This window comes from Empidonax traillii, unplaced genomic scaffold (assembly GCF_003031625.1).
Source record: "Empidonax traillii isolate 1590-97213 ecotype Southwest subspecies unplaced genomic scaffold, ASM303162v1 scaffold462:size771534, whole genome shotgun sequence".
NCBI lineage: Eukaryota > Metazoa > Chordata > Aves > Passeriformes > Tyrannidae > Empidonax > Empidonax traillii.
In genome coordinates this window covers 346,802-368,853 of record NW_020955655.1, presented here as the reverse complement: position 1 = coordinate 368,853, position 22,052 = coordinate 346,802, and the positions used below count along the sequence as shown (strand labels likewise).

At 59.4% G+C, this 22,052-nt stretch overlaps 1 protein-coding gene across 2 annotated transcripts in view; it reads right to left on the bottom strand.

Moving 5' to 3' along the window:
* Window positions 1-22,052, bottom strand: part of CASKIN2 (CASK interacting protein 2) — a 31,803-nt gene that overhangs the window by 9,048 nt on the left and 703 nt on the right. The window contains exons 2-5 of one of the 2 annotated variants that reach the window (XM_027895589.1): window positions 19,824-20,538; window positions 2,396-2,447; window positions 336-433; window positions 88-233 (exon numbers count right to left, since the gene is read on the bottom strand). In XM_027895589.1, coding sequence (XP_027751390.1) covers window positions 88-233; window positions 336-433; window positions 2,396-2,447; window positions 19,824-19,917 — 390 coding nt within the window. In that variant the 5' untranslated portion in view covers window positions 19,918-20,538. Of the gene's footprint in view, window positions 1-87; window positions 234-335; window positions 434-2,395; window positions 2,448-19,823; window positions 20,539-22,052 lie in introns of those variants that run through there. The other variant, XM_027895590.1, reaches the window with a different exon arrangement.

The window sequence follows — 22,052 nt, the reverse complement described above, 5'->3', positions numbered from 1 at the left end:
CTCCCCTTTGCCCCCTCCCCCCCGGCACGGCGGGGTTTGTCCCCACCCAGGAGCCCCCAGCGTGGGGGGTGCTGGGCCCTCACTTACCACCTCGTAGTGGCCGTACTGCGCCGAGAGGTGCAGCGGGATCTGCCCGTCCAGCGAGGCCATGTTGACGGAGGCGGCGGCGCGGAGCAGCACCCGCACGGGCTCCACGCGGCCCTGCCACGCCGCGTAGTGCAGGGGCCGCATCCCTGCGGGGAACGGGGCGCTCAGCGGGGCTGGGCACAGCCCCCCACCCCGCCTGAGGGGCTGAGCTGGCTGCCCGGGGGGCTGTGCTGGGGGTCACCCCTTACCGTTGCTGTCCTTGATGTCCACAGTGGCCTGCGCTTCCAGGAGCAGGGAGATGAGGTCCAGGCTGCCGCCCAGGGCCGCGTGGTGCAGCGCCGAGAACCTGGGACACAAGGCAGGGCTCAGCCCGGCCCCACAGCTGACCCACAGCCCCCTCTGCATGGGGACACAGGCTGGGATTGTCACCAGCTGTTTATGTCCCTCCTGATTCCCTGCTCCCAGTGCCTCGGTTTCCCCGTAACAAAACACAGATAAAGCCCTCCAAGCTGTGTGTGCTCTAGGGCTCAGCATCTCTCATCCAAGGGATGCAGGGACTCTGTGTAATTCAGAAACTCCAGGCAGACGGTCCCTCGTCCCCCCGCCCTGTGCAGTAGGCAAACAGGCAGGAAATCCATCTCCCACCTCCCTGGTGCAGCCAGGCAACCAAACGCTGCTCACAGCATCTGGCAAGCGCCTCGGTCCAGTGGCTACTCCTGCCCCCTCTGCCAGCTGCCCCCTCCTCATGCCAGCAGGGATGCCGGGAGACCACAGCAGAGCGTGGGAGGCCGCTGGGAATGAAAGAGCCCTGTGTTTTGGGGCTGTGAAAGGGGCCTGTCTGCCTGGCGCTCCCCCCGTGCTGTCACGTGAAGAGCCAAGGCCGAGCAAGAGGGTCCCTGTGCCACCAGGGATTAGCCCGTGTGCCACTCCAAGGGGCGTGAGGGGCTCCTGACAGCCCCTGACAGGGGCTCTGATGGGCTCTGCAGGGTCCTAGCCCTATGCTGGGGATGCAGCTCAGCCTGCATGGCTCTCCTCGTGATCTGCAGTCCCAGAGCACCTCCAAACTCCCGTTCAGTCTCTGGATGTTGTAGGAGGGACACCAACCCCAGCAGAAAGGGCTGCTTCCTCCTCCAATACACCCACCATGTCCCTGGGGCACAGCAAAACCTCTGCCTCCAAGCGTGAATGTGGGGGGTGCAAAATCCCCCTGACCCAAGCCCTGTGGGGGTCCTTGCAGAGCCTGCTCTGTCCTGGGGCAGCTGCACAAAGTCCTGCTCACCTGCCCCATCCCTTCCAAGCCACATGTGAGGTGATGCCAAGGACACCACCAGCACCATGGCTCTCCCAGGAGGACACACACTGCTGGTCCCATGCTCGGGTCTCACCTCCCCATCGTCCCCTTCCTGTGCCCCAGCAAACCCCAGTGCCCTGCATGGGTCCCTCTGGCAGGGAACGGACCCCTTCCCCCCATTCCCATCAGCAGCCCTCCTGGATCTGCCCAAGCCCAAACCCTGTGCCTTATCAGAATCAGATCATTGCTTCTATTGTTAATTTTTTTTTCTCTTTTAAGTTCCATCTGCACAGTATTATTTTAAGATGGACCTATGCTGCATGTTCCCAACTCCCCACTGGCCTGTTAGGACTCATCATGGACATCTCTTCCTACAGAGTCCTCCAAAACAAAACGTGTAGAAATTAGGTACAACAACAGAACATAAAACAATGCTAATGACTGACAGGTCAGAGTTAATTCAATAAGAATAACATGCTTATTTATTTTATGGGCCTTTGTGGTTTCTTTAACTCTCAGTACCCAGCTTATTAAGTACTTGGATTTTGGAAGTGATGAGCTACACAAATATGCTGTGGTCACTTGGCAACCTCATCTTTTCTTTCCTTAACCCCCCCAAACAATGGGATTTTGCTTTTGGGATATTAAACAGAGGCACAAGCACGTGCTGGGGTTGGCTGAGTGCTCCTCTGTGCTTCAACCAGCACCCAGGGCACTGGTTGGACATGCTGCCATCCTTATTCACCCCCATCCCTATGGAGGGGGATGCTGAAGAGCTTTATGAGGGATTTTCAGGATGGATTGAGCACAGCCCTCAGCTCAGATCTGGGCAGTGTTGGCTCTGCCTCTGCAGGGCTCGCCCTGGCTTCGGGATGCTGTTGTGTTCTCCGGGGTGCTGCAGCCCCCCTGCAAAGCTGTATGATACCCTGAGCTGCAGGACCAACTGGCTGTGGGGGAGGAGAAGCCCCCCCAGGCTGGTGGCAGCAGCACCCAGCACCCTGCCAGGGGAGCACTCACCCGTCCGCATCCTGGTAGTTCACGTTCAGGCGCTTGGCAGATCCCAGGAGCTCTGTTGAGAGAAGAGCTGAAGGTCAGGGCAGGAGGCAGAGCCTGAGTTGCCCCACAGACCCCCAGGATCCCACATGGACCCCATCCTGCAGCCACACCGACCTCCCAGTGCACAGAACAGCGCCTGGCCCATCCCGGTGGCCTTTCCTCTCCTCTCTCCTCTGCCTCCACGTTCACCTCCACGAACCCTCAACGGACTGACCAGCTCCAGCTCAGACCCCTTTCCCCCTCTGTCCCTCCTGCCCCATCTCTGTGTGCCCCCGGGATGGGTCGGACCCCGCAGCTCCTGTCACCCCGGCTCAGAACAGCACTTCCCTCCCCTTTATAGGCACTGACGCCCCAAAACTGCTGAGTGGAGCCCTTTTGCCCCCCACTCACTCCCCGTGCCGCTGCTGCCACTGAGGCCTGGCCCACAGACCACATAGTTGGCATTTTTACGGCCAGGGCAGAGGCTGGAACTTCCAGCTGTGAATGTAAGGATTGTGCCACCTCGGGTATCCCCATCCCCCTGCCCATCCTTCCCTCTGCTTAGGGGACCTCTGGGCAGCAGAGGATGCTCACCCCACCCTCGGCACAGCCTCACACGCACCCCCAGTGCACCCCCAGCTCCCCGCTCCTTCCCGCAATTAATTCCAATGAATTCCTTCCTCCCACACAGAGAGGACATTTTATTCTTCACCGAGGGGTTGAGAGCGGATTAACATCTCTGGAATTCACTCGCCAAGTCAAAAGGGAAAGAAAGGGGAAGGTATGTGGGGGGCAAGAAATGCCGCCGCTCCTCCTCTGCCTTTCCAGGCAGCCCCTTTGCAGAGCCAGGGAGGATTAAATGCTTTGAGCAGTTTCTGTGCTTTTTCCTATGGAAAATCCAAGTCTGAGAGCTGGGCTCCGAGCCTGGGGGTGAAACAGCTGCTTCAAACCCCACTGAAATGTGGGAAATGGGAAAGGAGCCCCCTCCCTTGCAGCCGGGGTAGATCTCCAGGGCTGCAGATCCCTCTCTTCCTTCATCTCCTCCTCAATTCCCTTCTCTTCTCCCCCTCTCCAGAGGTCTCTGCCCACCTCGCATGGCAGATCCCACACAAAGCCATAGTGGGCTGTGTGACCCCACCGCCCGGAAAAGGAGGGCTGAAGAGGGGCTGGCTCATTCATCATGCAAATGGATAATTAAAGGAAACCAAGGACCGGGGTGTTCATTACTTCAATTTACAGTGTTTTGTAAACAGCCTAATTAATGCAAAATGGGCTTGGAGTGGCTGCTGGTGAAGGACTCGTGACTCGTAGCCACAGCTGAGGGGATCAAGACAGGATCACCCTAATTACCTCTTCCAGGGGCTGTTTGTCTTTGAGTGGAGGCCACCAATCCAACAGCCCTTCCCAAAGAACTGGCTCCCAAAGCCATCGCTCTGTGTAACTCCCACTGTTCCCTCCCACCCCCCTAATGCCCAAGAGCTCAGGATCTGGGGTCTCCATCAAGGACAAGTCGCTCCCCTCGGCCCCACCAGCCAGGAGAAAAATAACATTTCACTTGTAACATTTCCCCACCAGGAAAAAATAACATTTCACTTGTAAACAGGCCACTTGTGATCCAGGTCCCAGAGTGACCGTAACCACCGACCCCTGCAGTGCCACTGTCACGGGGCCAGGATCGCACTTGGGGTGCTCAGCAGAGCCAGGAAAGGGCTCGGCTGTGGTGGGCAAAGCTCTCATCCTGTCCCTCCAAAAGTCTTGGGACAGATCCCGCAAGTGGGAAGCAGGAAGGGCTGGGAAGTGTTTGCTGCTGGGGGGGTTTTCAAAGGACACAAGCGAGATAAAATTAAAAATAAACGAAGGGTTCCACTGATCCACAGGCAATGCCTGTGAAGCCATCACCTCCCACTCCCTGAGAAATCCCCCAACTCCCTGCCTTTAACTGGGGTGATAAATAGGTATTTTAAAGGACACTGTGGGGTGGGAACTGAAGGTAAATGTGGGATTGCTCCCATTAGCTGCAGCAGAAAACTGCCACCAGGTTTTGCTCTGAGAAAGGGTGGGGAGGGGGAGAAGGAAGAAGAGGAGGAGGTGGGGTCCTTACCCAGGGCAGGAGAGGCAGAGCCTGAATGATGAGAGCTGGGTGGGCAATGCTGGGAAGAGAAGGGCTGGATGGAGATGCCCACTAAGCGCCAGCACATCCAAAAGAGGCACAAACATTCCAAAGCCTCGGGGGGCTGGTCCTGGAGTTAAGCAACGCCCACTATTTGAAGAAGGAGAGATCACCCCAAAACCCCATCCCTGACCCCTTCCCATGAGTGGACTGGGCTGGCGAGGGGGGTCCAGTAAGCAAGGCTGGGATGTGGTGGGTGTCCTTGCCTGATTCTCAGCCCCAGGAGGCAGCTGTCAGCATCTGCATCTCCCTGAGCAACATTCCTCAAATTAGTTCCCTGCTCTGGCAGCCCAGCAAGGTCAGGACTCAGGGCAGGACCACGCGGACGCAGCGTGGGTGGCAGGAAAAGCAGCAAGTCCCAAACAGCAGAGTCAGGAGCAGCATCCCCTTTGGGGGTCTCCCCAAATGCCTGGATTCACCTCGGGCAGGAAAGGAAAGGGCTCATCCCCGGGTTGCAGGTGGGTAAATCGCTGCGTGGGGACCTGGAGGGTTTGCAGCCAGGCTGGAGGGTGTGGGGCTGTGCAGTCCCGGGCACAAAGGCTCGGGAAAGGAGGGGACTGGAGGGACGAAGGGGAAGCAGAGCACAGCCAGACAGCCGGAACCCCTCCACCAGCACGGTCCTGCACACCCCGCCCTGTACGGCACAGGGGGCTGGCAAAGCAGCCCCAGGAACCCAGCGACAGGAAGGCAGCCGACGGGAAGCTTCCCTGCATCCCTCTTCCTCATTCCATCCATGTGCTCCTTTTGACCGGTTCCCCAGGTTCTCTCCCCATTTCTTCAGCTCTTTCTCTCCCTGTTGGTGCTCAGGCTCCCCATTCTTCTCCCCACAGATGTTCTGGGGTTCAGCAGAGGCCAGGCCAGGCTGTTCCCAATGCCACAGCCATCCCAGACCGGCTGGCTGAGAGGTGCAGCTCCGGCCAGGGGAGGCTGAGAAAGGGCTGCAGGGTCGATCCAGCCACAGCGCTGGGATGGGGCAGCCGGATCCTTCCCAACCACATCATCACCCCCTTTAGATTTGCACCAGGGCAGGCGCACCCTTGGAGCTGATCCACAGCCCCCAATTCCCTCCAGGAGCATGCTCATATCCCGGAAAGATGAACCCAGAAGAAAATGGACTCAGTGCTGAAATGCAAAACGCCCTGAAGGGGATATTTCCAGGGAAAAACCCAGCTTGGTGCACCCCAAGGGTTAACTCCAGCCATGGGTTCCCCCTGCTCGGCCCCCGCTCCTCAGCACGACCCCTCCGAAGGGTCCCGCCAGGCTCCCACCCCGCTCTGCTCCCGGCCCTGGCGTGTTCTCCGGCGCCTGCCCGGGCAGGACGAGGCTCAGCAGTGCTGGGCCGGGCCTAAGCGAGGCCTCGAGGGAGCCAGCGAGCTTCTGTGCAGTGTCTGGCTGCCAAGCGGCAGCGGGAAGCACCTCCGGAACGCTCCGGCAAATTGCTTACAAATGTCGGGCCGGCCGCCGGCCGTGGCGAAGGCAGCGCTCACCACACGGGGCCGAGACCCTCATCCACGGCACGCTCTGCCTCTGGCCCTTGGCCTTTCAGCTCCCTGCTGACCAGGATGGCACAGCCCCGCACGGCGCATCCCCGACCGCCTCCCCCGGCCAAGCAGCCCCCTCTGCCCGCGCCGCCTTTCCCCGTGGGGCTGGGCTGCAGCCACGGAGGGGATGCCAGGCTGGTCCGAGCTCCTCCGGGGGTGCAGGGGGCACCCTGGGAGTGGCTGGCCGGGGCGGGCTCCTCACCGGCACCGCTGGCAGCCGGCCCGGCACAAACTCGTATTTACCCCCCCAGGCTCTCGCCTGGCGCCGGCTGTGCCGGCTGCGTGGAGCCAGGCGTGCCCTGCCCGGCCAACACCCCCTGTGCCAGCACACCGGGCACCCTGAGTCACCCCCCGCCCTTCAACGGAGAGCTCGTTCCGCAGGGACACCCCCTGGCCTTCGCCCCGAGGTCCAGGAGATGGACACAACCCCTCCCAAAGCGCTGATCCGCTCCTTCGGAAGCAGCGACACGTGCTCGCCCGGGTTTGGCTGCGGAAGGAAATGCCCAGATATCCCGTGGAGAGCCCTGCCCCCTTGGCTCTCACACGGTGAATCAGGCTCCAGGAAACACTGCCTGTGCTGCGACCCCCCTGGTTTTGTCCACCAAAGCAGACCTCCTCCACCACCTCCTTGTCAGAGATGCTTGGAAAAATACCCCTTTCTCTGGTCCTGGGTCACAGACTCTCATCCCTTCCCTTTGTCCTGGGAAATCACATCCCCACGCTGCTGGCTGCAAGTGTCCCTGTGCCATGAGCCTCCCCACACTGCAGGTCTGAGCATCCCTGTAGCATGTACTTCCCTGTGCTGCCAGCCATGAGCACCCCTCAACAACCATCCTATACCATCAGCATCCCTGCTTATCCAGCCCTGAGCATCTCTGCACTGCCTGCTACAAGTACCCTGCATTCAGAGATGCTCTGTCTGGTCACTGCAGGAACACCATCCAGCTACCCTGGGTGATGGGAGGGAGAGCATGTGCTTTGGACACATCAAATACATGCACACACCCTCTTTGGAAAATGAAATCCATCTGGGGACTGTCACCACTAAGCCAATAAACCAGCTGGAGGAGCTAATCAGCTGCAATCCTGCAGAGCACCAACCGTCCCTGATGGTGGTGGCAGCCTCTGGAGATGGAGGCGGAGGTGGCAGGAGGTGGCACCTTCACCCAACCCGCCCTGTAACAGCCTGGGGTGGCCCTGCCTCAGCATACAGTGGGTTCGCCCCGGATTCAGGACAGACTCACTGTCTTACCCAAAATCAAGACCCGAGGAGGTGATGTCCATCCCTCTTCCACAGGAATCCAGGAATCACCCTTCCCTGTTGCCTCTCCATCCACAGGCACATCCGCTGTGGCCACCCACACCCGGCTCCTCCCGGCCCAGCCTCCCGGCAGACCGGCTGCTGCAGGAGCAGTTTCTCAATAGGTTCAGAGGAGATTCACCCACCTCGATAGGGAAGGAGTTCAGCCACAGAGATGTTAGGAAACTCAACCAGAGTTGCCCAGCAAGCTTGGAAAGAGGTTGGGTGAGAGCCAAGGGCTCCTGACCCTGGTGCCCACCACACCACCAGCCCACACCCCAAATGCTGAGCCCAGTGCTGTGCCCAGCTCCCTGGGCAGGCAGGGGATCCCCTAGTTTCCCTCATGGTTGTGGTGGGTGAATTTGGATGCCAAGGTGCTGCCACCTGGGATATTCTGGCTGAGCACCCATCCTTGTGCCCAAATGCCACAAGTATACAAATGCCAAGGGTCCTTTCCTGCCTGCAAATGGCCTGTGCTGGGTTTGAGGATCCCCAGTGTCCCTGTGGATAGGCTCCCCACCAACGCTGACAAACAGGTCCTCTGCCAAGCCAGGCACTGTGGGGTGGCTCCAACTGGGCCAAAGCCACTGGTTAACTGGGAGGAATCAGGGAGGCAGATTCCCATCAACACAGGGCAAACAGCAGTGATGGGAGAGCATGACACTGCAGGGAGCCCCTTATCTGTCCCTACAACTGCATCTGTCAACTCCTTGAGAATAATGGGTGTCTTATCCCTTGTGAACCTACCAAACCCTGGACTTCATGCTGCCCAGGCTATGTGAGGGCTGTCACACCAAGCCTGCTCCTGTTTTCAGCAACCCGGGTCCACCTGGAATAACCCCAGAAGGTGCAGTAACCTTCCAGGAGCTGAGCTCCCAGCAGCTCCTCACAGCATCCTGAGGGCAGAACACAGGGTCACTGTGCTCTTAGCATCCCTGCACCAAATGCTTGTTTCTAACCTCAACAGAAGTCACCATTTACCCCTGACTTGAGCCCCAAATCTTAGGGCTTACAGCCACACAGATCCCAAGCTGTCTCTCTGTCACCAGCTTGTCTCTGCTGATGGCACATCTGAGTCTCCTCATCTGTGCATTCTCCTTCTAAACTCTCCCATCCTGCAATGTGTTCAGATACAGTGGTGGATGATGGTGAAGGCAGCTGATGGCAAAGGCAGAGGAGTTTGAGAGGTCACCTTCCCATCTGGCCTGGGCCGCAGACCCACTACAGGCAAAGGGAAGGGTTTGGGGATATGACAACAGGACCATGGAGTCAACTGGCAGCCTTTTTCCTTCTTTTGGAAAGCTTGGAGCCTTTTCCCAGGGAAAATCAATAATTAAGTATTTTAAAGAGGTTGGCAGCAGAAGGGAGCTGGGGCAGCATCCCCACACAGCACAGACATCGATTGCTCACCCCCAGACAGGCACCCTGAGACCCAGCCAGACCCCCAATTCCCCCCTGCTGCTTCCCTTCACAAGCAAAGCAGGAAAAAACAGGCAGTTTGTTCAAAGTGAAGGCTCCCAGAACAATGAAAGGAAAAGCAGAGTCGGAAACCCCGTCCCCATCCACGCAGCTGGGAAGAAGGTGCAGCTCTCAGCTCTCACCCCCCAAGGTTTGAGGGCCACAGCAGGGAGAGAGGGGCAACCACCAAAGGGGGAAAGAGCATCACAGGAGTCCTTTGGGGCTGGATTCACCCCTTGCAAAAGCCAAACGTGCTCCTGCTCTGAGTTTCAGGCACCCAGAAGGATTTCAGCTGCGTGGCGAGATGAACGGCACTTGCTCCCCTTCCCCACAAAAAATTTGGGGGTTTGCAGCAGTTGCCCACCCCAAAGTGATGCACCCCAGTCCAGCTCCCCTGGCAAGGGGGAACAGTAACACCCCTTCCCCACGGAGGTGAAATTGCATCCTCCCAGCCTCATCCAGGATGGAAACAGCTAGGAAAGGCTTTGGGAGGGGGAGGCCGGGCGGCTCCTTCGGAGATACAAGGGCTCCTTTCCCAGCTGGCCGGGGAAGCGCGTTACCGGGAGGTGAAGTCACCGTCCCTGCTGGGACCTGGCCATTCCGCTCTCCAGGATATGAACTCAGAGGAGCTGTATTTGCCCAGGGAAGAGGTGGAGCCTTTTCCATTTCCCCCATCCTTCCGAAAGGACAGGACGCCTCCCGAGCGGGAAGAGATGGGCCGATAGCGGCGGGGGCCGGCGGCCAAGTGAGAGCACGGCTGGCACTCACCGCGCATCACCGGGCACAGCGCGGGGCCAGGAGCCACCCCTGGGCCGTGGGACCAGCAGAGCATCTGCCCCAGCACCAACAACACACCTTAGCTCCCATCCAGCTGGTTCCATACTGGTTCCATACTGGTTCCAGCTGGTTCTCTGGAAGCCAAGGAAGGGGCTGCAGGGCTCTGGTGCTCCCTGGATATCCAGGCCAAGGGGCTGAACCTACAGACACCCTCTGTGTCCTCATTAATGCGACACCGAGCAAATAGTGCATTAAAATAATCTGTGGTGGACGCGCTGCAGATTGACGAGGGCAGAAATGACACAAAAGGGACTTAGAGAGATTAGGAGAGCAAACCCAGGCAGATTCAACCTGGGGGAAAATGCAGATTGCAGCATCTGGGGAAAAATAATCCAACTGGCAGAAGGTCAATGGGAGGAAGAAAGAGGGGAAGCAGGATGTGGGGGGACGGTGAGAGCAGTGTGAGCGCGGGCATGGAGGGAGCTGCTGGTGGGGAAAACAACCTTGGCAGCCCTGCACAGGGGGATGCCACTTCCCAGGGTACCCTCTTCCATCATGTACCCAGGGCTGTGAACATGACAGAGGCTCACAGGGGGCACGAGAGGTGAGTGACAGGAGCCAGCAGCGAAGGGCAGGCCTTGCACGGGAAGATTAGGGCAGGTCAGTGAAGTCTGGATTAGCTGAGCAACAGTTAATTAGGGAGGGCGGGCAGGGACGCAGCAACCCACCTACACCTGGAGGGGTTTGACGCTCAAGAGGAGCACATAGCTTTTCATTTTATGGTTCTAACAATGAACCCCAGATAAAAATGAGAGCAGCCAACAGTGGCCAGCAAAAACCTGGGGGCTCAAGGGAGCAAAACAAGGATCCAGCCCCTACACTGTGCTTGGAGGGTTGCAGCAGGCATGCAGCTCCAAGGGGACGCAGGGCAAGGCTTGAGGCTGGAGGACCAGGCTGCCATGGCCCCACGGCACTCCGTCCCCATCAGTGCCAGCCTGGCACCTGCACATGGCAGCTTGGCATCCAGGAGCTGCTCCAGCCGGTGGAGCCAGTACTCAAAGCACACAAGGATGCGGAGGCTGGAAATCCTGTGACATCCTCCCTTTTTGGCCCCAGGGAAGCTGCCGTGCACCTGGAGCAGGCGCTGCCAGGGCGGACGGAGCAGCTGTCCCCACCCTGGCTGCGCTAATCTGGGCAAGGCACATACAGGATGGGAGGGGAGGCACCGGGAGGTCACCCAGAAGGTCGATGGTTCAAGTGCTGTCACTCCTTCCCCAGGCCCTGACAGCCGGGAACTGAATTTTTCCCCAAAGTCCCCCCCGCCACCAGCCCGTGGGCAATCAGCCGTCGGCGGCCCAGGACTAACCTCAGACGGCTGCTGGCGGCCCGAGCCTGGAGTCACACGTGGTTAAAAATACCTTGCGGATGCCTTTCCTCAACTCTGACCCCGCGAGCCGGTGCTGCCGCCAGTCCTGCTTGGGGACGTGCTGGCGGGGTCCCCTGGGACGGTCACAGCCCAGTCTGTGCAGGGACAGGACAGATGCTGCCTGGGGAGTGTGTTTTCCTCCCTAGGAACCAGGGATTTCCATTCCTGTGGGGGCTCCTGCCTATACCCTCTATTGCCAAGCCAAAACGAGAGGCTCTTGGCTTCCTTTGGCTTCCTACTACTGTGGCAGTGAAGGATTTGCCTGGGACCCTGGCCTACAGCAGGATTCCATATGCAGGGGGCAGGAGAGGGAAACGACAGTTGCATCACCAGGATGCCCTGCACCACCCTGTGGGTCCTCACATGGAAGCAGCAATCACTTAGTGGCCAGTGACCAGTCTATGTCCTGGGAGAGGCATCACCCCATCCCTGTGCTGGAAGCAGGAACCCACCCCAGGACTCCGCACCCACCCTGCCATCCCCATGGGGCCCTCAGTGACTGTGGAGCTATTCTGGGCACTGCGTTCCTGACCCCCTCCCCTCGTCCCAGCTGCTCCGGGGCCATCAGGGAGGGCAGCGAGTTCCTCCCATTGCCCAGCCCGGACGCCGGAGCTGGGCAGCAGCTGCTTGGGGACCAGCTGGGGACAAAGGCTACATGGAGCAGTCCCATCCCCCCACGTACCTTGGGAAGGACAGGGCCTGATTTACAGCAAGGTCAAAGGCATCAGAATGCAACTGCAATAGATGAGGGGAGCTGGATCTGAGGACCACCGGTCCATGGGCTGAGCTCTGGTTGGCACAGCAGCTTCCCATGTGAGGATGGGGAAGAGAGTTGGGGGCTGCACATCAGCACCTCCAAGCTGTCAAAGAACGGGCCCACCTAAGCACCAGAGGTAAACTGAAGCAGGAGCAACACCCATGGCCCCTTGTCAAACCAAGGGAGTGCCCAGCTTCCCATATAGATCGTGCTGCCTGCATGGACCCCACTGCCAGGTCAGCCCCCTCCATCCCACCCCAGCCTGGGTGCTCCCCACACCCCTGCCTGACAGAGTGGTGGTGGGACACAAGCCAAGGCCTGCCCGCTCCCTGGACCCCTGCCGGCAACACGATCTGTTTACGCCTTCCCAGCACGGCGGGTGCGTGTCGGGAACGGCCCCGGCAAGCCCGAGTTGGCGGCGGAGGCAGGACGTGGGAGCCGAGCACAGAAACCCCCACCTGCCGCCTAGCAGCATCCTGGGGGGTGGTGGGGAGAGAGTGAGAGGAGCACAGGCAGAGAAGAGACCCTCCAACCTCCCTCAAGCTCCTTCTCGTAGGAAAAGGCACCTCTTCTTGCACTGTGCCACCCCCCCCTGTGGCATCCCGTGCCTCCCAGCTTGGCCAGGGGATCACAGTGGGTTGCCTCATCCCCAGACCCTGCCAGCAACAGGCTTTCTGAGCCATGCCAGTCCTCCTGGGAAAGCACTGGGAGAGCCAACCACAGGCATTTGGAGCGGGTTGCAGTGGAACAGAGCAGAGCCATGATTTTGGGAGCCTCAGAGCTCGACACTCTGACAATCCACAGCAGGTTTGGGGTGGAAGGAAGAGAGAAACAGCTCCAGGATGTCCACGTGTTGCTAAATATAACCAGCGGGACAGATGCTTCAAGACAGGGAGTTGCCTGTGTCCCAGCATGGCTAGGAGGAAGCTGAGGGCTCCCCCAAGGCTTGAGCAGCTCTTGGGGCTGGAACACAGAGCATGGTAAGAAGCAGCTCCTCAGTCTGTGCAGCAGCCTCCTTCCCTGCAAGGGGGAGCGTTCCCCTTCTTTTTAAGCCAGCAGGATTAGTGGGTGCTCATTCAGGGAAGCCAGGAGGGCTCACACAGCCCTTCCCACCTGTGTCAGCCCAGCAAAACCAAACCAGAGCTGCTTCAGGCCAGCCAGAGTGCAGCACAAAGCAATCCCTGGGCCATGGCTGTGCCAGCCCCCAAATTGCCAGCCAGGCTTGCCATGTACCTGTGTCCCCTGTGTAGGCAATGATTAGCCACCAGGGAGGACTCTGGCCCCTTTTGGAGGCCACTCTGGCCCCTTTTGGAGGCCACTGAGGCAAGTGGAGCTCACATGACCTCGCCGTGGCAGGGACACATCCCAGGTCCTTGAGGGGCCACACAAGCTGTGAGCTGGGTGTCCTGCTCAGGGAGAGAGGACACCCACAGGAGGGGGCTCCCAATCCAATCTCCATATTGCTATTTCCACCCAGTTCACCTACAGCTGGAAAACCCCCTTCAGGCTTATCCACACCTGTCCTGGCCAAGAAACAAGGCGAGGCCTCACAACGGGCTGTTCGATGGTGAGAGTGAGAGCCGGCAGCCCCCGGGATCGACGCTCCAAGGGGACAGGGGGCACCCACAAAGCGGGTGGGAGAGCCCGAGCCAGCCTCGCCACCAGGGACACCTCTGCCAGGCACGCGATGCCCTCGCCGTGCTCGCCAACTCCCTTCCCACGCAGACAGGGCGCCTTACACAACCAGCCGTGCCCGCGGCCGGTGTTACGAAACCCTGGGAGTTTTCCCCCCTCACGGCAAAGCCGCCCACCGGGGTCGGCCAAAACCGTCCGCTGCCAAAACCGGGATGGCACCGGGGGAAGGCCGGGACAGGGGTCCGGGCACGGTGGCAGCGCCGGGGGCCACGTGCTCCCTGCGCAGCCTTGGCTGGGGCCCGCGGGGGAGCGGCGCTGGCAGCGCTCGGCGGAAGCGCAGCCGGACGTGTTGCACCAGGTCTGGGATGCTGCGGGAGCCGCATACCTGCCCTGCGCGCAGGTTTTCCCTGCTCCCTTATCTCGCCATCGGAGCCGTGCTCAGCTGCAGCTCCGGCCTTTCTCCCCGGGGTTGCAAACGGCTCGGGGTGGCTGCGCACCTACCCCAGGCGGCATCCCGCAGGAGCAAGGGATGGGCCAGAGGATCCAGCCCTTCCCTGGGAAGGTAAAGATCATCCCGACAGAGCCATTTCCAAGCAGTTTGGGCATCTCCAGACAGGTCTGTGACTCACCAGGACACCTTGGCAAGGTTCGGGTGATATTACAGCCTGAAGGCTCAAACAGATCCCTCCCTCTCCATCCCAGGCAAGGATTTTTTAGGGAAGCCAGGATGGGATTTAGGGGCAGCCGGAGTGCTCGCAGCTCCTCCCCACCCTCTCGCTTGCTAGAGCAGCTAGAAAAAAAAAAAAAAAAAGAAAAAAAAAAAGGTAGTTTATTGTTATTTAGTTTCTTGCCCCTTTCATACTCCTTTGCCGGAGTTTTTGCCAGCGGCGGGCCCCGGGTCTGGCGGGGATCCAGGACAGCCGAGGCGCTTTTAAAAACAAAGCAGGGCGCGTGCATGCACACACACACGCACGGCATCCAACCCCTCTTTTAACTCTTGCCGGAGCGATGCCGGGTGCGAGATGGTTTCCGGCTGGAAACCATCTCACACATGGGATCCTGTCCATCGCCACTGGGATCCAATAACTCACCTCCCACCTTCCCAGGAAAACCTCCTAGCAGCACCCCCCTGATGGAGGGGTGGCAGGAGTGATGCCAGTGATGCTGTCATGGTCCACCAGCTCCCTCCTGCAATCAGCCCCAGTCAGAGGATGGGATGCCTGCGCTGGCAGTGTCCTTGCCATGTCCCCTTCTCTCCAGCCCTTGGGAGCAATCGTCCCGGTTACAGCGCCCGTGTGCTGCTGGCAGCCAGGCACACGGTGTCCCAGGACTCGGGGCTGCCCTCCCTGTCTGCCTTCAAGCTGTCGTCATCTGAATTGTCCTGTGTTTCTGGGTCAGACAGCCAAAACGGCCTCTGCAGCCCTTGGGAAGGGGGAGCTGAGCCCCCTGATCTGGGCTGAGTCACCAGGAAGTGCCCAAGGGATGGAAATTCCCCTCCTGCCCCAAATCTCAGCCTCCCACGTGCAACACTGGGGATGGCTGCCAGCCTGGCTCCATCCACGGCCTTGAGGGACCTCCACATTCCCTGGAGAGACTGGCAAGTCCCTGGGATGGCCCAGTGCTGTCTGACCATCCCCAAAGGAGCGCAGCATGGGCTGGAGCAGGCTCAACAGTCCCCACACTCATTCCCTTCCCCACATTTAGCCTGGTTTTCCTCCCACTCTTTTACCAAGCCCGAAAAAACGCAGCTGCAGATGGTCCAGGCTGACAGCAAGGAGACACAGGCTGCTCTGCCAATAGGTTTTCAAAGGCTGGGGACAGAACTACAGACCTGGGACAGGAGGAGATGTGGACCCGTGAACACAGGAAAATGGGGTGCAGACGGACATGGGGCCTGCTGATATCCAGCATGGGCTCTTCCATCTCCCTGTGTGACGCTGTTTGCTCGTGCCTTATCTCCTGCACTCGGCACAGTGACGCTTTCCCCGGCTCTGGGCGCACACCGGTGGCAGCTGGGCCCCTTTTTCCAAACACAACACCCGTCAGAGTCCAGCTCTGAAAACCAACCACCCATTCGCCCCTCCTGCTGCCCATGTGGGCCTTTTCCTTCACAGGCAGAGAGGTGGGAAAACGAGGATGTGGATGGGAAAACCCACCGAGCAAACGCCAGGCTACCAGAGGAGATCCCCATCCCATGGAGGTTGGGAACCACAGGAGGAGGAAGAAAAGATGGACCCCCCCAAGCCTTCCAGCTGCAGCCCCACCACCATCCAGCCCCGCTGCCGCCACACTCGCCGGAGCCTTTGAAGCCTCTTTTCTCCCGCTCCCACCGCCCACCCACCCCAGGCTGGCTCAGGAGCAGGTTTCAGCATGCTGTGGGGTTGTGGGGTCCCCAGCACGGGGCCGCCGCCAGCCGGGCTCCCCGGGCACGGCCTCGCCCCGCTCCTGGCTCGGTGTCGGCGGAAGAGGGAGTTTTGCCCGTTTCGGCAGAGTTTCTCGGCGTCTCTCTGCAGGCGTGCCCACAGCCTTTCCAAGCCGGCATGCGGCTGCGGAGCCGGTCCAGCCCGTCAGACCTACAGCGTGCGGGGGGAGGACACAGCCAAGGACGCTTGGGAACTCGTCCTCGAAACCTGGGCTTCAAGAGCCACGGCCGGGGCCGCGCTTGTGCTCGGAGGCAGAGCCGGGTCCGGCCACCTGCGCTGCCCAGAGCGGGCAGGGTGCCCAGACATCCCTGCACCACTGCCAGCAGGGAAAGCCATCGGGTGGAACAGAGCCTGAAACGATAAGGATCCTGCCCGAGGCCAGTCCTGGCTCTGCCCTGCAGCCAGACCACATACAGCAGTTGGCCTGGGACAAACTTCCCTCAGGAGCAGCAGTGAAGGGGATGGTACTCCTCATGCTGGGTTTGCTGGCTGAGACAACGGCACATCCAACATCATTACAAAATAACCCCCAAACTGCAAAAAGGAGCAGCTTCTTCCCCAAACAACTGTGGACCTGCTGCCACTGGGAGAAGCAGAAAACCCAGTAGGACATGAAGGGAGGGGCAGGTGTTCCTGCAGAGAACAGGGACACAGAGCGCCGGTGGCAAAGGCTAACAAATCACAGGAGAGATATTAAACCTCACGCTTTGAGGCTTAAGCTGATACAGCTACTAGGGATTAGGAGGAAATTCAAGGGTGAGAGTGAGTTATCCCACATCTGCCTGCTGCAGTCTCGCAGCACGCAGAGAGCAGCATCGTCCCTCTCCTGCCAAACTGGACGGGTGACAGCAGCAGCTGAGGGCTGGCACCACTCTTGGGAAGTCCTTAGTGTGCTTTGTGCCACTGGGACACAGCAATGAGAGGTTCTAACCCAGGCACGGAGATAAAGCCAAGATCCCCCACAAGCTTTTCTAGCATTTAACAACTTGCTAGGTCACAGCCAAGACACAGCCATGTCCCACGAGCCCACCCCAGTCCCTGATATATCTAAGGTCAGGAAAGCCTCAACAAAACCAGTGAAATGGGGCAAGTCACTGGTGAAACGGGCAAGATGGTTGGCTGAACCTCCCCGAGGCAGCAGCTGAACCCCAGCAGAGCTTCGCTGCCTGTCCTTGAGAGTTTAACACCAGTTTGCTCAGCTGCTGCCCTCTCTTTGCACTTCGCACACGTTTAAACAAAAACCTTCACCGCTCCCTCGAGGAAGGCAAACAGGGAATCCAGCTCCCACCGCCTTCCACGGCTCCTCCAGCCCCCGGCTATCACAGAGGCATCACACACTCCCCCTTCCCAACATCACCCTGGCATCTCTACCCCTGCTCCTTAGTCCTGCATGTCCAGGGATGGGGACACGCAAACCTTGCCGGGCACCGTCCAGCTCCAGGAGCAGTCACCCCTTTCCCAGGATGGGATTCCCGGCCGGGGGAACTCTGCCTCTCGCCTCCCCGGGGAGCCCCAGCCCTCGGTGCTGCTCAGCCGCCCTGGCCGGGCCAACTGGCGCATTGTTGGCGAGGGCGGCAGCCCGGGGACGTGATTGATCGCCGGGGAGAGAGGCCAAAGCCGTGACGGGTCGTTTAACAATTTCAATTAAACTCTGCAGCGCTCCGACGCAGAGGGGAGGGGAGAGGGAGAAGGAAAATAAAAAGCGGGATGTTTCCATTGCCAGGGAACCTCAGCAAGGCACGGCTGGCCCGGCAGGAGCAGCCCGGCCCTCTCCTCTCCCAGAGGAGACTCCCCCCCCTCCCCGGCTACAGGAGTGACCACGGCATCGCCCGGGCGTCCCCTTCCCTCGCCTGCCCTTCCCCTCCCGCCCCGGCCCCCAAAACCTTCTCCATGCCCACCCCACCACCTTATAATAATAGGTGCGGTGACCCACTTGTGCGGCGGCGCTTGCGCGGGGAGGAGGCTGCGCTCGGAGAATATTAAACAACGTGTCCCCGAAGTTCCCGCAGCCGGCACTGGCGCTTGGTTTTTGCTTACGTGCGGTGACTTTTTTAGGCACAGGAAGCCCCAGAGGGCTGATCACAGCGATCGAGCTCCCAATCCACTGAGACAGCAGAAGGACTCTTAGAGGGATTTAAAAAAAAAAAAATAACGAAAAATAAAAAAATTCAGCATCTCAGCCTGTCATATGGAAAAGGCGCTGTAACGAGAGGCAAAGCCAGCAAATGCTCGGCTCACATGGCATCGGCGAGAGGAGGGAGAGGGAACTGTAAGGCATGGGGAGCAATGATGCCCTTCATGCCGGGGACGAGCCCCCAGGACCAGGCAAACCCCCCGGATCAGGCAAGCCCCCACAGCGGATCGAGCGCAGGAGCCGCACCGAGGGCTTGCAGCAGTGGCCTTGCAGGGGTCTGGGCTTTACACCCCCTCCTTTTAAAGGCGTAAAATGAAAATAAGCCGAGGGAGCTGCTGACGCCGCTGCAGCGGGGGAGTTAAACACACATGTTCACGTGGGAGCCCCACGGCTGGAGGGAGGGGAAGGCGCCAGGGAGAAAACAGACGGGGTTGAACTGGGAGAGAGTTACTGGAGGGGACAGGAGGAAACTAGTGTATAACTTCACCCCTCCGGGGGTGCAGGAGGAGGAGAGCCAGGGGCACCCCAGCCTGCCCACACTGCCCAGCCGACGGGGCTGCCATCAGCCAGCAGGACGCTCAGGTCCTGACGTTATTTATTGCCTTGAGGATGTCCTCCAGCCCACCCCCGTGGGCAAACCGCTCTTGCTTAGCTCAGGCACCCTGTATACACACAGTCCCTGAGCTGCAAGCGGAGGCAACACCACCAGTCCCTTCACCCAGGGAGGGGTCACCAGGGAGGCACCCCCTGTTCTGGGGAGGAGGTGGCTGGCTCACAGCCCTCCTGAAGGCCCAACAGTTGGGATTTTCAAAGTTCCTGCCTCACTCACAGCTTTCCAGTAGCTGACCCAGGGGAGCTGATCCCCTCCTCACATTTATAATCCTCAGCCTAACTTGCCTTTCTCAGTGCCAGCCTCTCTGCTCTGAGCTGCTCCTAAGGAGACCTAAAGCTTCTTCTCCCTCCTCAGGACAGCTTTCCCACACACACCACAAGATCCCCCACGATGAGCAGCCCTGGCAGGGGGTTCCACACTCCCACAGCCTGGGCAGGCACTGTACACCTTCCCCCAGCCACACACCACACCGAGAGCCCTTTTATTTACTTTTCCCTATTTCCTTCTCTTGGCATGTCAGAAGTGACCAGGAGCTCAGCTCTCTACACGGGCACCGTGGCACTGGCCACGATCTTCTCCTCCACCTTTCCACCCTCCCCATCTCCTCCAGATGCCACGTGGCGCCTGCAGGACCCCGCTGCCCTTGGGGACCTCTCCAGACCCGCTGTTTGCTCTGAGCTGTGCTTGCCGTTGACCTTTCTGAGAGCACACACAAGAAAACAGCCCTGCTGAAGGGTTAAACATTACCAGACTGAAATTCAAGGCTTGACGATTGGTTCCAGTCGACTGGCTGGGATGATAATTTTTCACAAGATAAATACGGCCGGGAGTGAGCAGCAACCGCTAAAGACCCTTTGTAGCAGCGTCCCCCCGCAACCAGTTTGCTTCCCTCTGCCACGGCTGTTTCCCTCAGCCCGTCCCTGCTCAGTGGCCCATGGCCCCGAGCCCGAGGGGAACCCCAGCTCAGCTGTAGGATCGCTTACAGCCCGGTCATTCATCCACACGGGCTGTGCTTGCGCTCCTGCCTCCAGCATAACTCGTGTGCCGGGGTTCAGAGCCAGCACTTGCACCCCGGCCTGGATGGCACCGAGCCCACAGCAGGGACCTGCACCCCGGGACGGGCAGCAGTGCCCAGCTAAGGGGAGGGAGCCCGCAGCTCTGCACCCAGGTACTCACTGCTCTTGGACGCCTTGATCTTGGCCACCAGTTTCTGCACGCTGGGTATGTCCCCGTTCTTCACGGCCTGGATCAGCTCCTGCTCGCGCCCCATCGCAGACAGGTGGGAGCGGCGGCAACGCAGAAGGCAGAGACCCTCAGATCCCAGAGGTTTATGAAGCCATGGGAATAAACCCCCAATTCCTCAGAACAGACTTCGATGAAAGATGAAATCCAGAAAGAAAGATGCTTTACAATCCCACAGGGCATAAAAACCAGAAGAAAGAAGTCTTTCTGTTAAGAGCAGAAGTCTCTTTCTGCGTCGGGAGGAGCAGGACCCGGATGGGGTTTGGTTGGAGAACATGCAATCAATTAAAACAAAAAATACTTTAGTGCTTGGGGCTGGGCTCCCAGCAGCAACAGGGCTCTGTGAGACAAAGCCAGGCAGCTCGGGGCAGGGTGTCCAGTGCAGTCGGCATCGGGATGCCCTCGGCCTCCCACAGCACTCCGGGAGCCAGAGGTGTCGTGCTTTGCTCCCCTCACCAGGCTCTGCTGCGGCTGATGAGTCCCTAATTCTTCCCAAAGGGATTACGGGCTCGTTGCCATCTGGAAGTTATAGATCCTCCCTCTCTGGTGCTCATTAGCCCCTTCGTTTCGGCATTCCTCTTGGTGACGGCACTGCAGGCACGCTGGGGAGCCCTGTGCGCGGCCGAGCCCCGGCGCGGCAGCCCGGGACCTGCGGAGGGAAGATCACAGTCAGCCCTCAAAGGCCATTTACCTCCCGGCTCCATCGCGACAGCTCTTGTATCCGTGCCGAAGAACGAATACTTTGACTATATTTAGTCCTGGAGGGACTTGGCTCATCCTTATGTTAAGCAGAGAAGGAAGAACCTGCAGAGGAAACCTCCTGAGGGTGCTGCCCCGGGAGCAGGACAGGGACACAGCTCCTTCCCTGTCCCCCTGGGGCCACACACACCACATCCTCCCTAAAGACAGCACACAGGGCTTAAGGTACAGAATGTCGTCCCCTCTCCTTTCCCAGTGGCAGCACCTAAGGGATGGAGCAGGGGAGGCTTAGCCAAAGTCCTCTGCAGCCCATGGGAGTGGGTCAGCCTGTCTCACGTTCTCCTCCTGTGCGGGGATAAACCCTTAACCTCCAAATTTACCTGTAAAGCTCTGGGACCCAAGGCACTCTTGTCCCAGTTCAAGAGCTCTCTCTGGCCTCAGTGAAGAGCTGGGTGTAATTCAGCAGAACAACTGTGCTCAGGAGGACAGGATCAAGTCCCTGTCCTGGCCAGTCAGGGTATCCTGGAGAGGACACAGGGTCCTGCAGCAGCAGTTCACACGTCCCAACCTGCGCTCCCACTCTGTGCCTGGGCTGCCCAAACTGGGTGGCAAGAAAATCCCTCCTGGTTCTAGGCCATGCATCTGGCAGGCTGCTCCGACTCTGGGGAGGAACGTGCGTGCAGGAGAGCAGGGAGCACACGCCGTGCCAGCTGCAAGGCCATCTCCAGATCACCCCACAACTCCCCCTGCGCTGATCCAGGATGGGTCAGAACCAGCTCTGGTTCTCCCAGCCACGGCTCAGTGCCGTCTCTGTCTCCCTTCCCAGAGCGCTCGCCCTCAGCCTTTTATGTAATAGAGGGTGTCGCTTCCTCTGAGCAATCGAGGTCACTGTTTTGAGGATGGAGATCACAGGGGAGAGAAGGCAACAGTGGGGAGAGAGGTCCTGTCGGGGTGGGGGCAAAACCAGAAGGGGCATCCCGTGGCACCAGCCCACCCACAGTACAGCTGGACGCTGCAGCTGCTCACAAACACAGACACCCCTCTGTGGGCTCCCCGTGTTTCCAGCGCTCCCCAGGGTGCAGTACTACACAGGGCAGATGAAGAGATGATGCTATAGTCCCATCTTAGCTTCTAGGACACGGGGGTGTGCAATTCTCGCACCAGGCTGGGTGGTTCCCCCCTCATCCACAGCACCTTCAGCTGAGTCCCTCTGGTACAGGGGCTGGTACCCCCCAAGGTCACCTCCCCTCCTCCTGGGGCACCTGCATCAGCTAATCTACTTTACAACAAAGTTTCAGCCACTTGACTCAGACTAACCTCTTGCTGCAAACAAATCCCCTCCCGAAACCTCCCGTGTTGCACCGTCTTCCAAACTATTTCATTTAACCCTATGCTCTACAACCAACTCTATGCTGCTCCTCAAGAGCACTCACAAGAAGCGAGTGTGAGGGCGCTGGAACTATT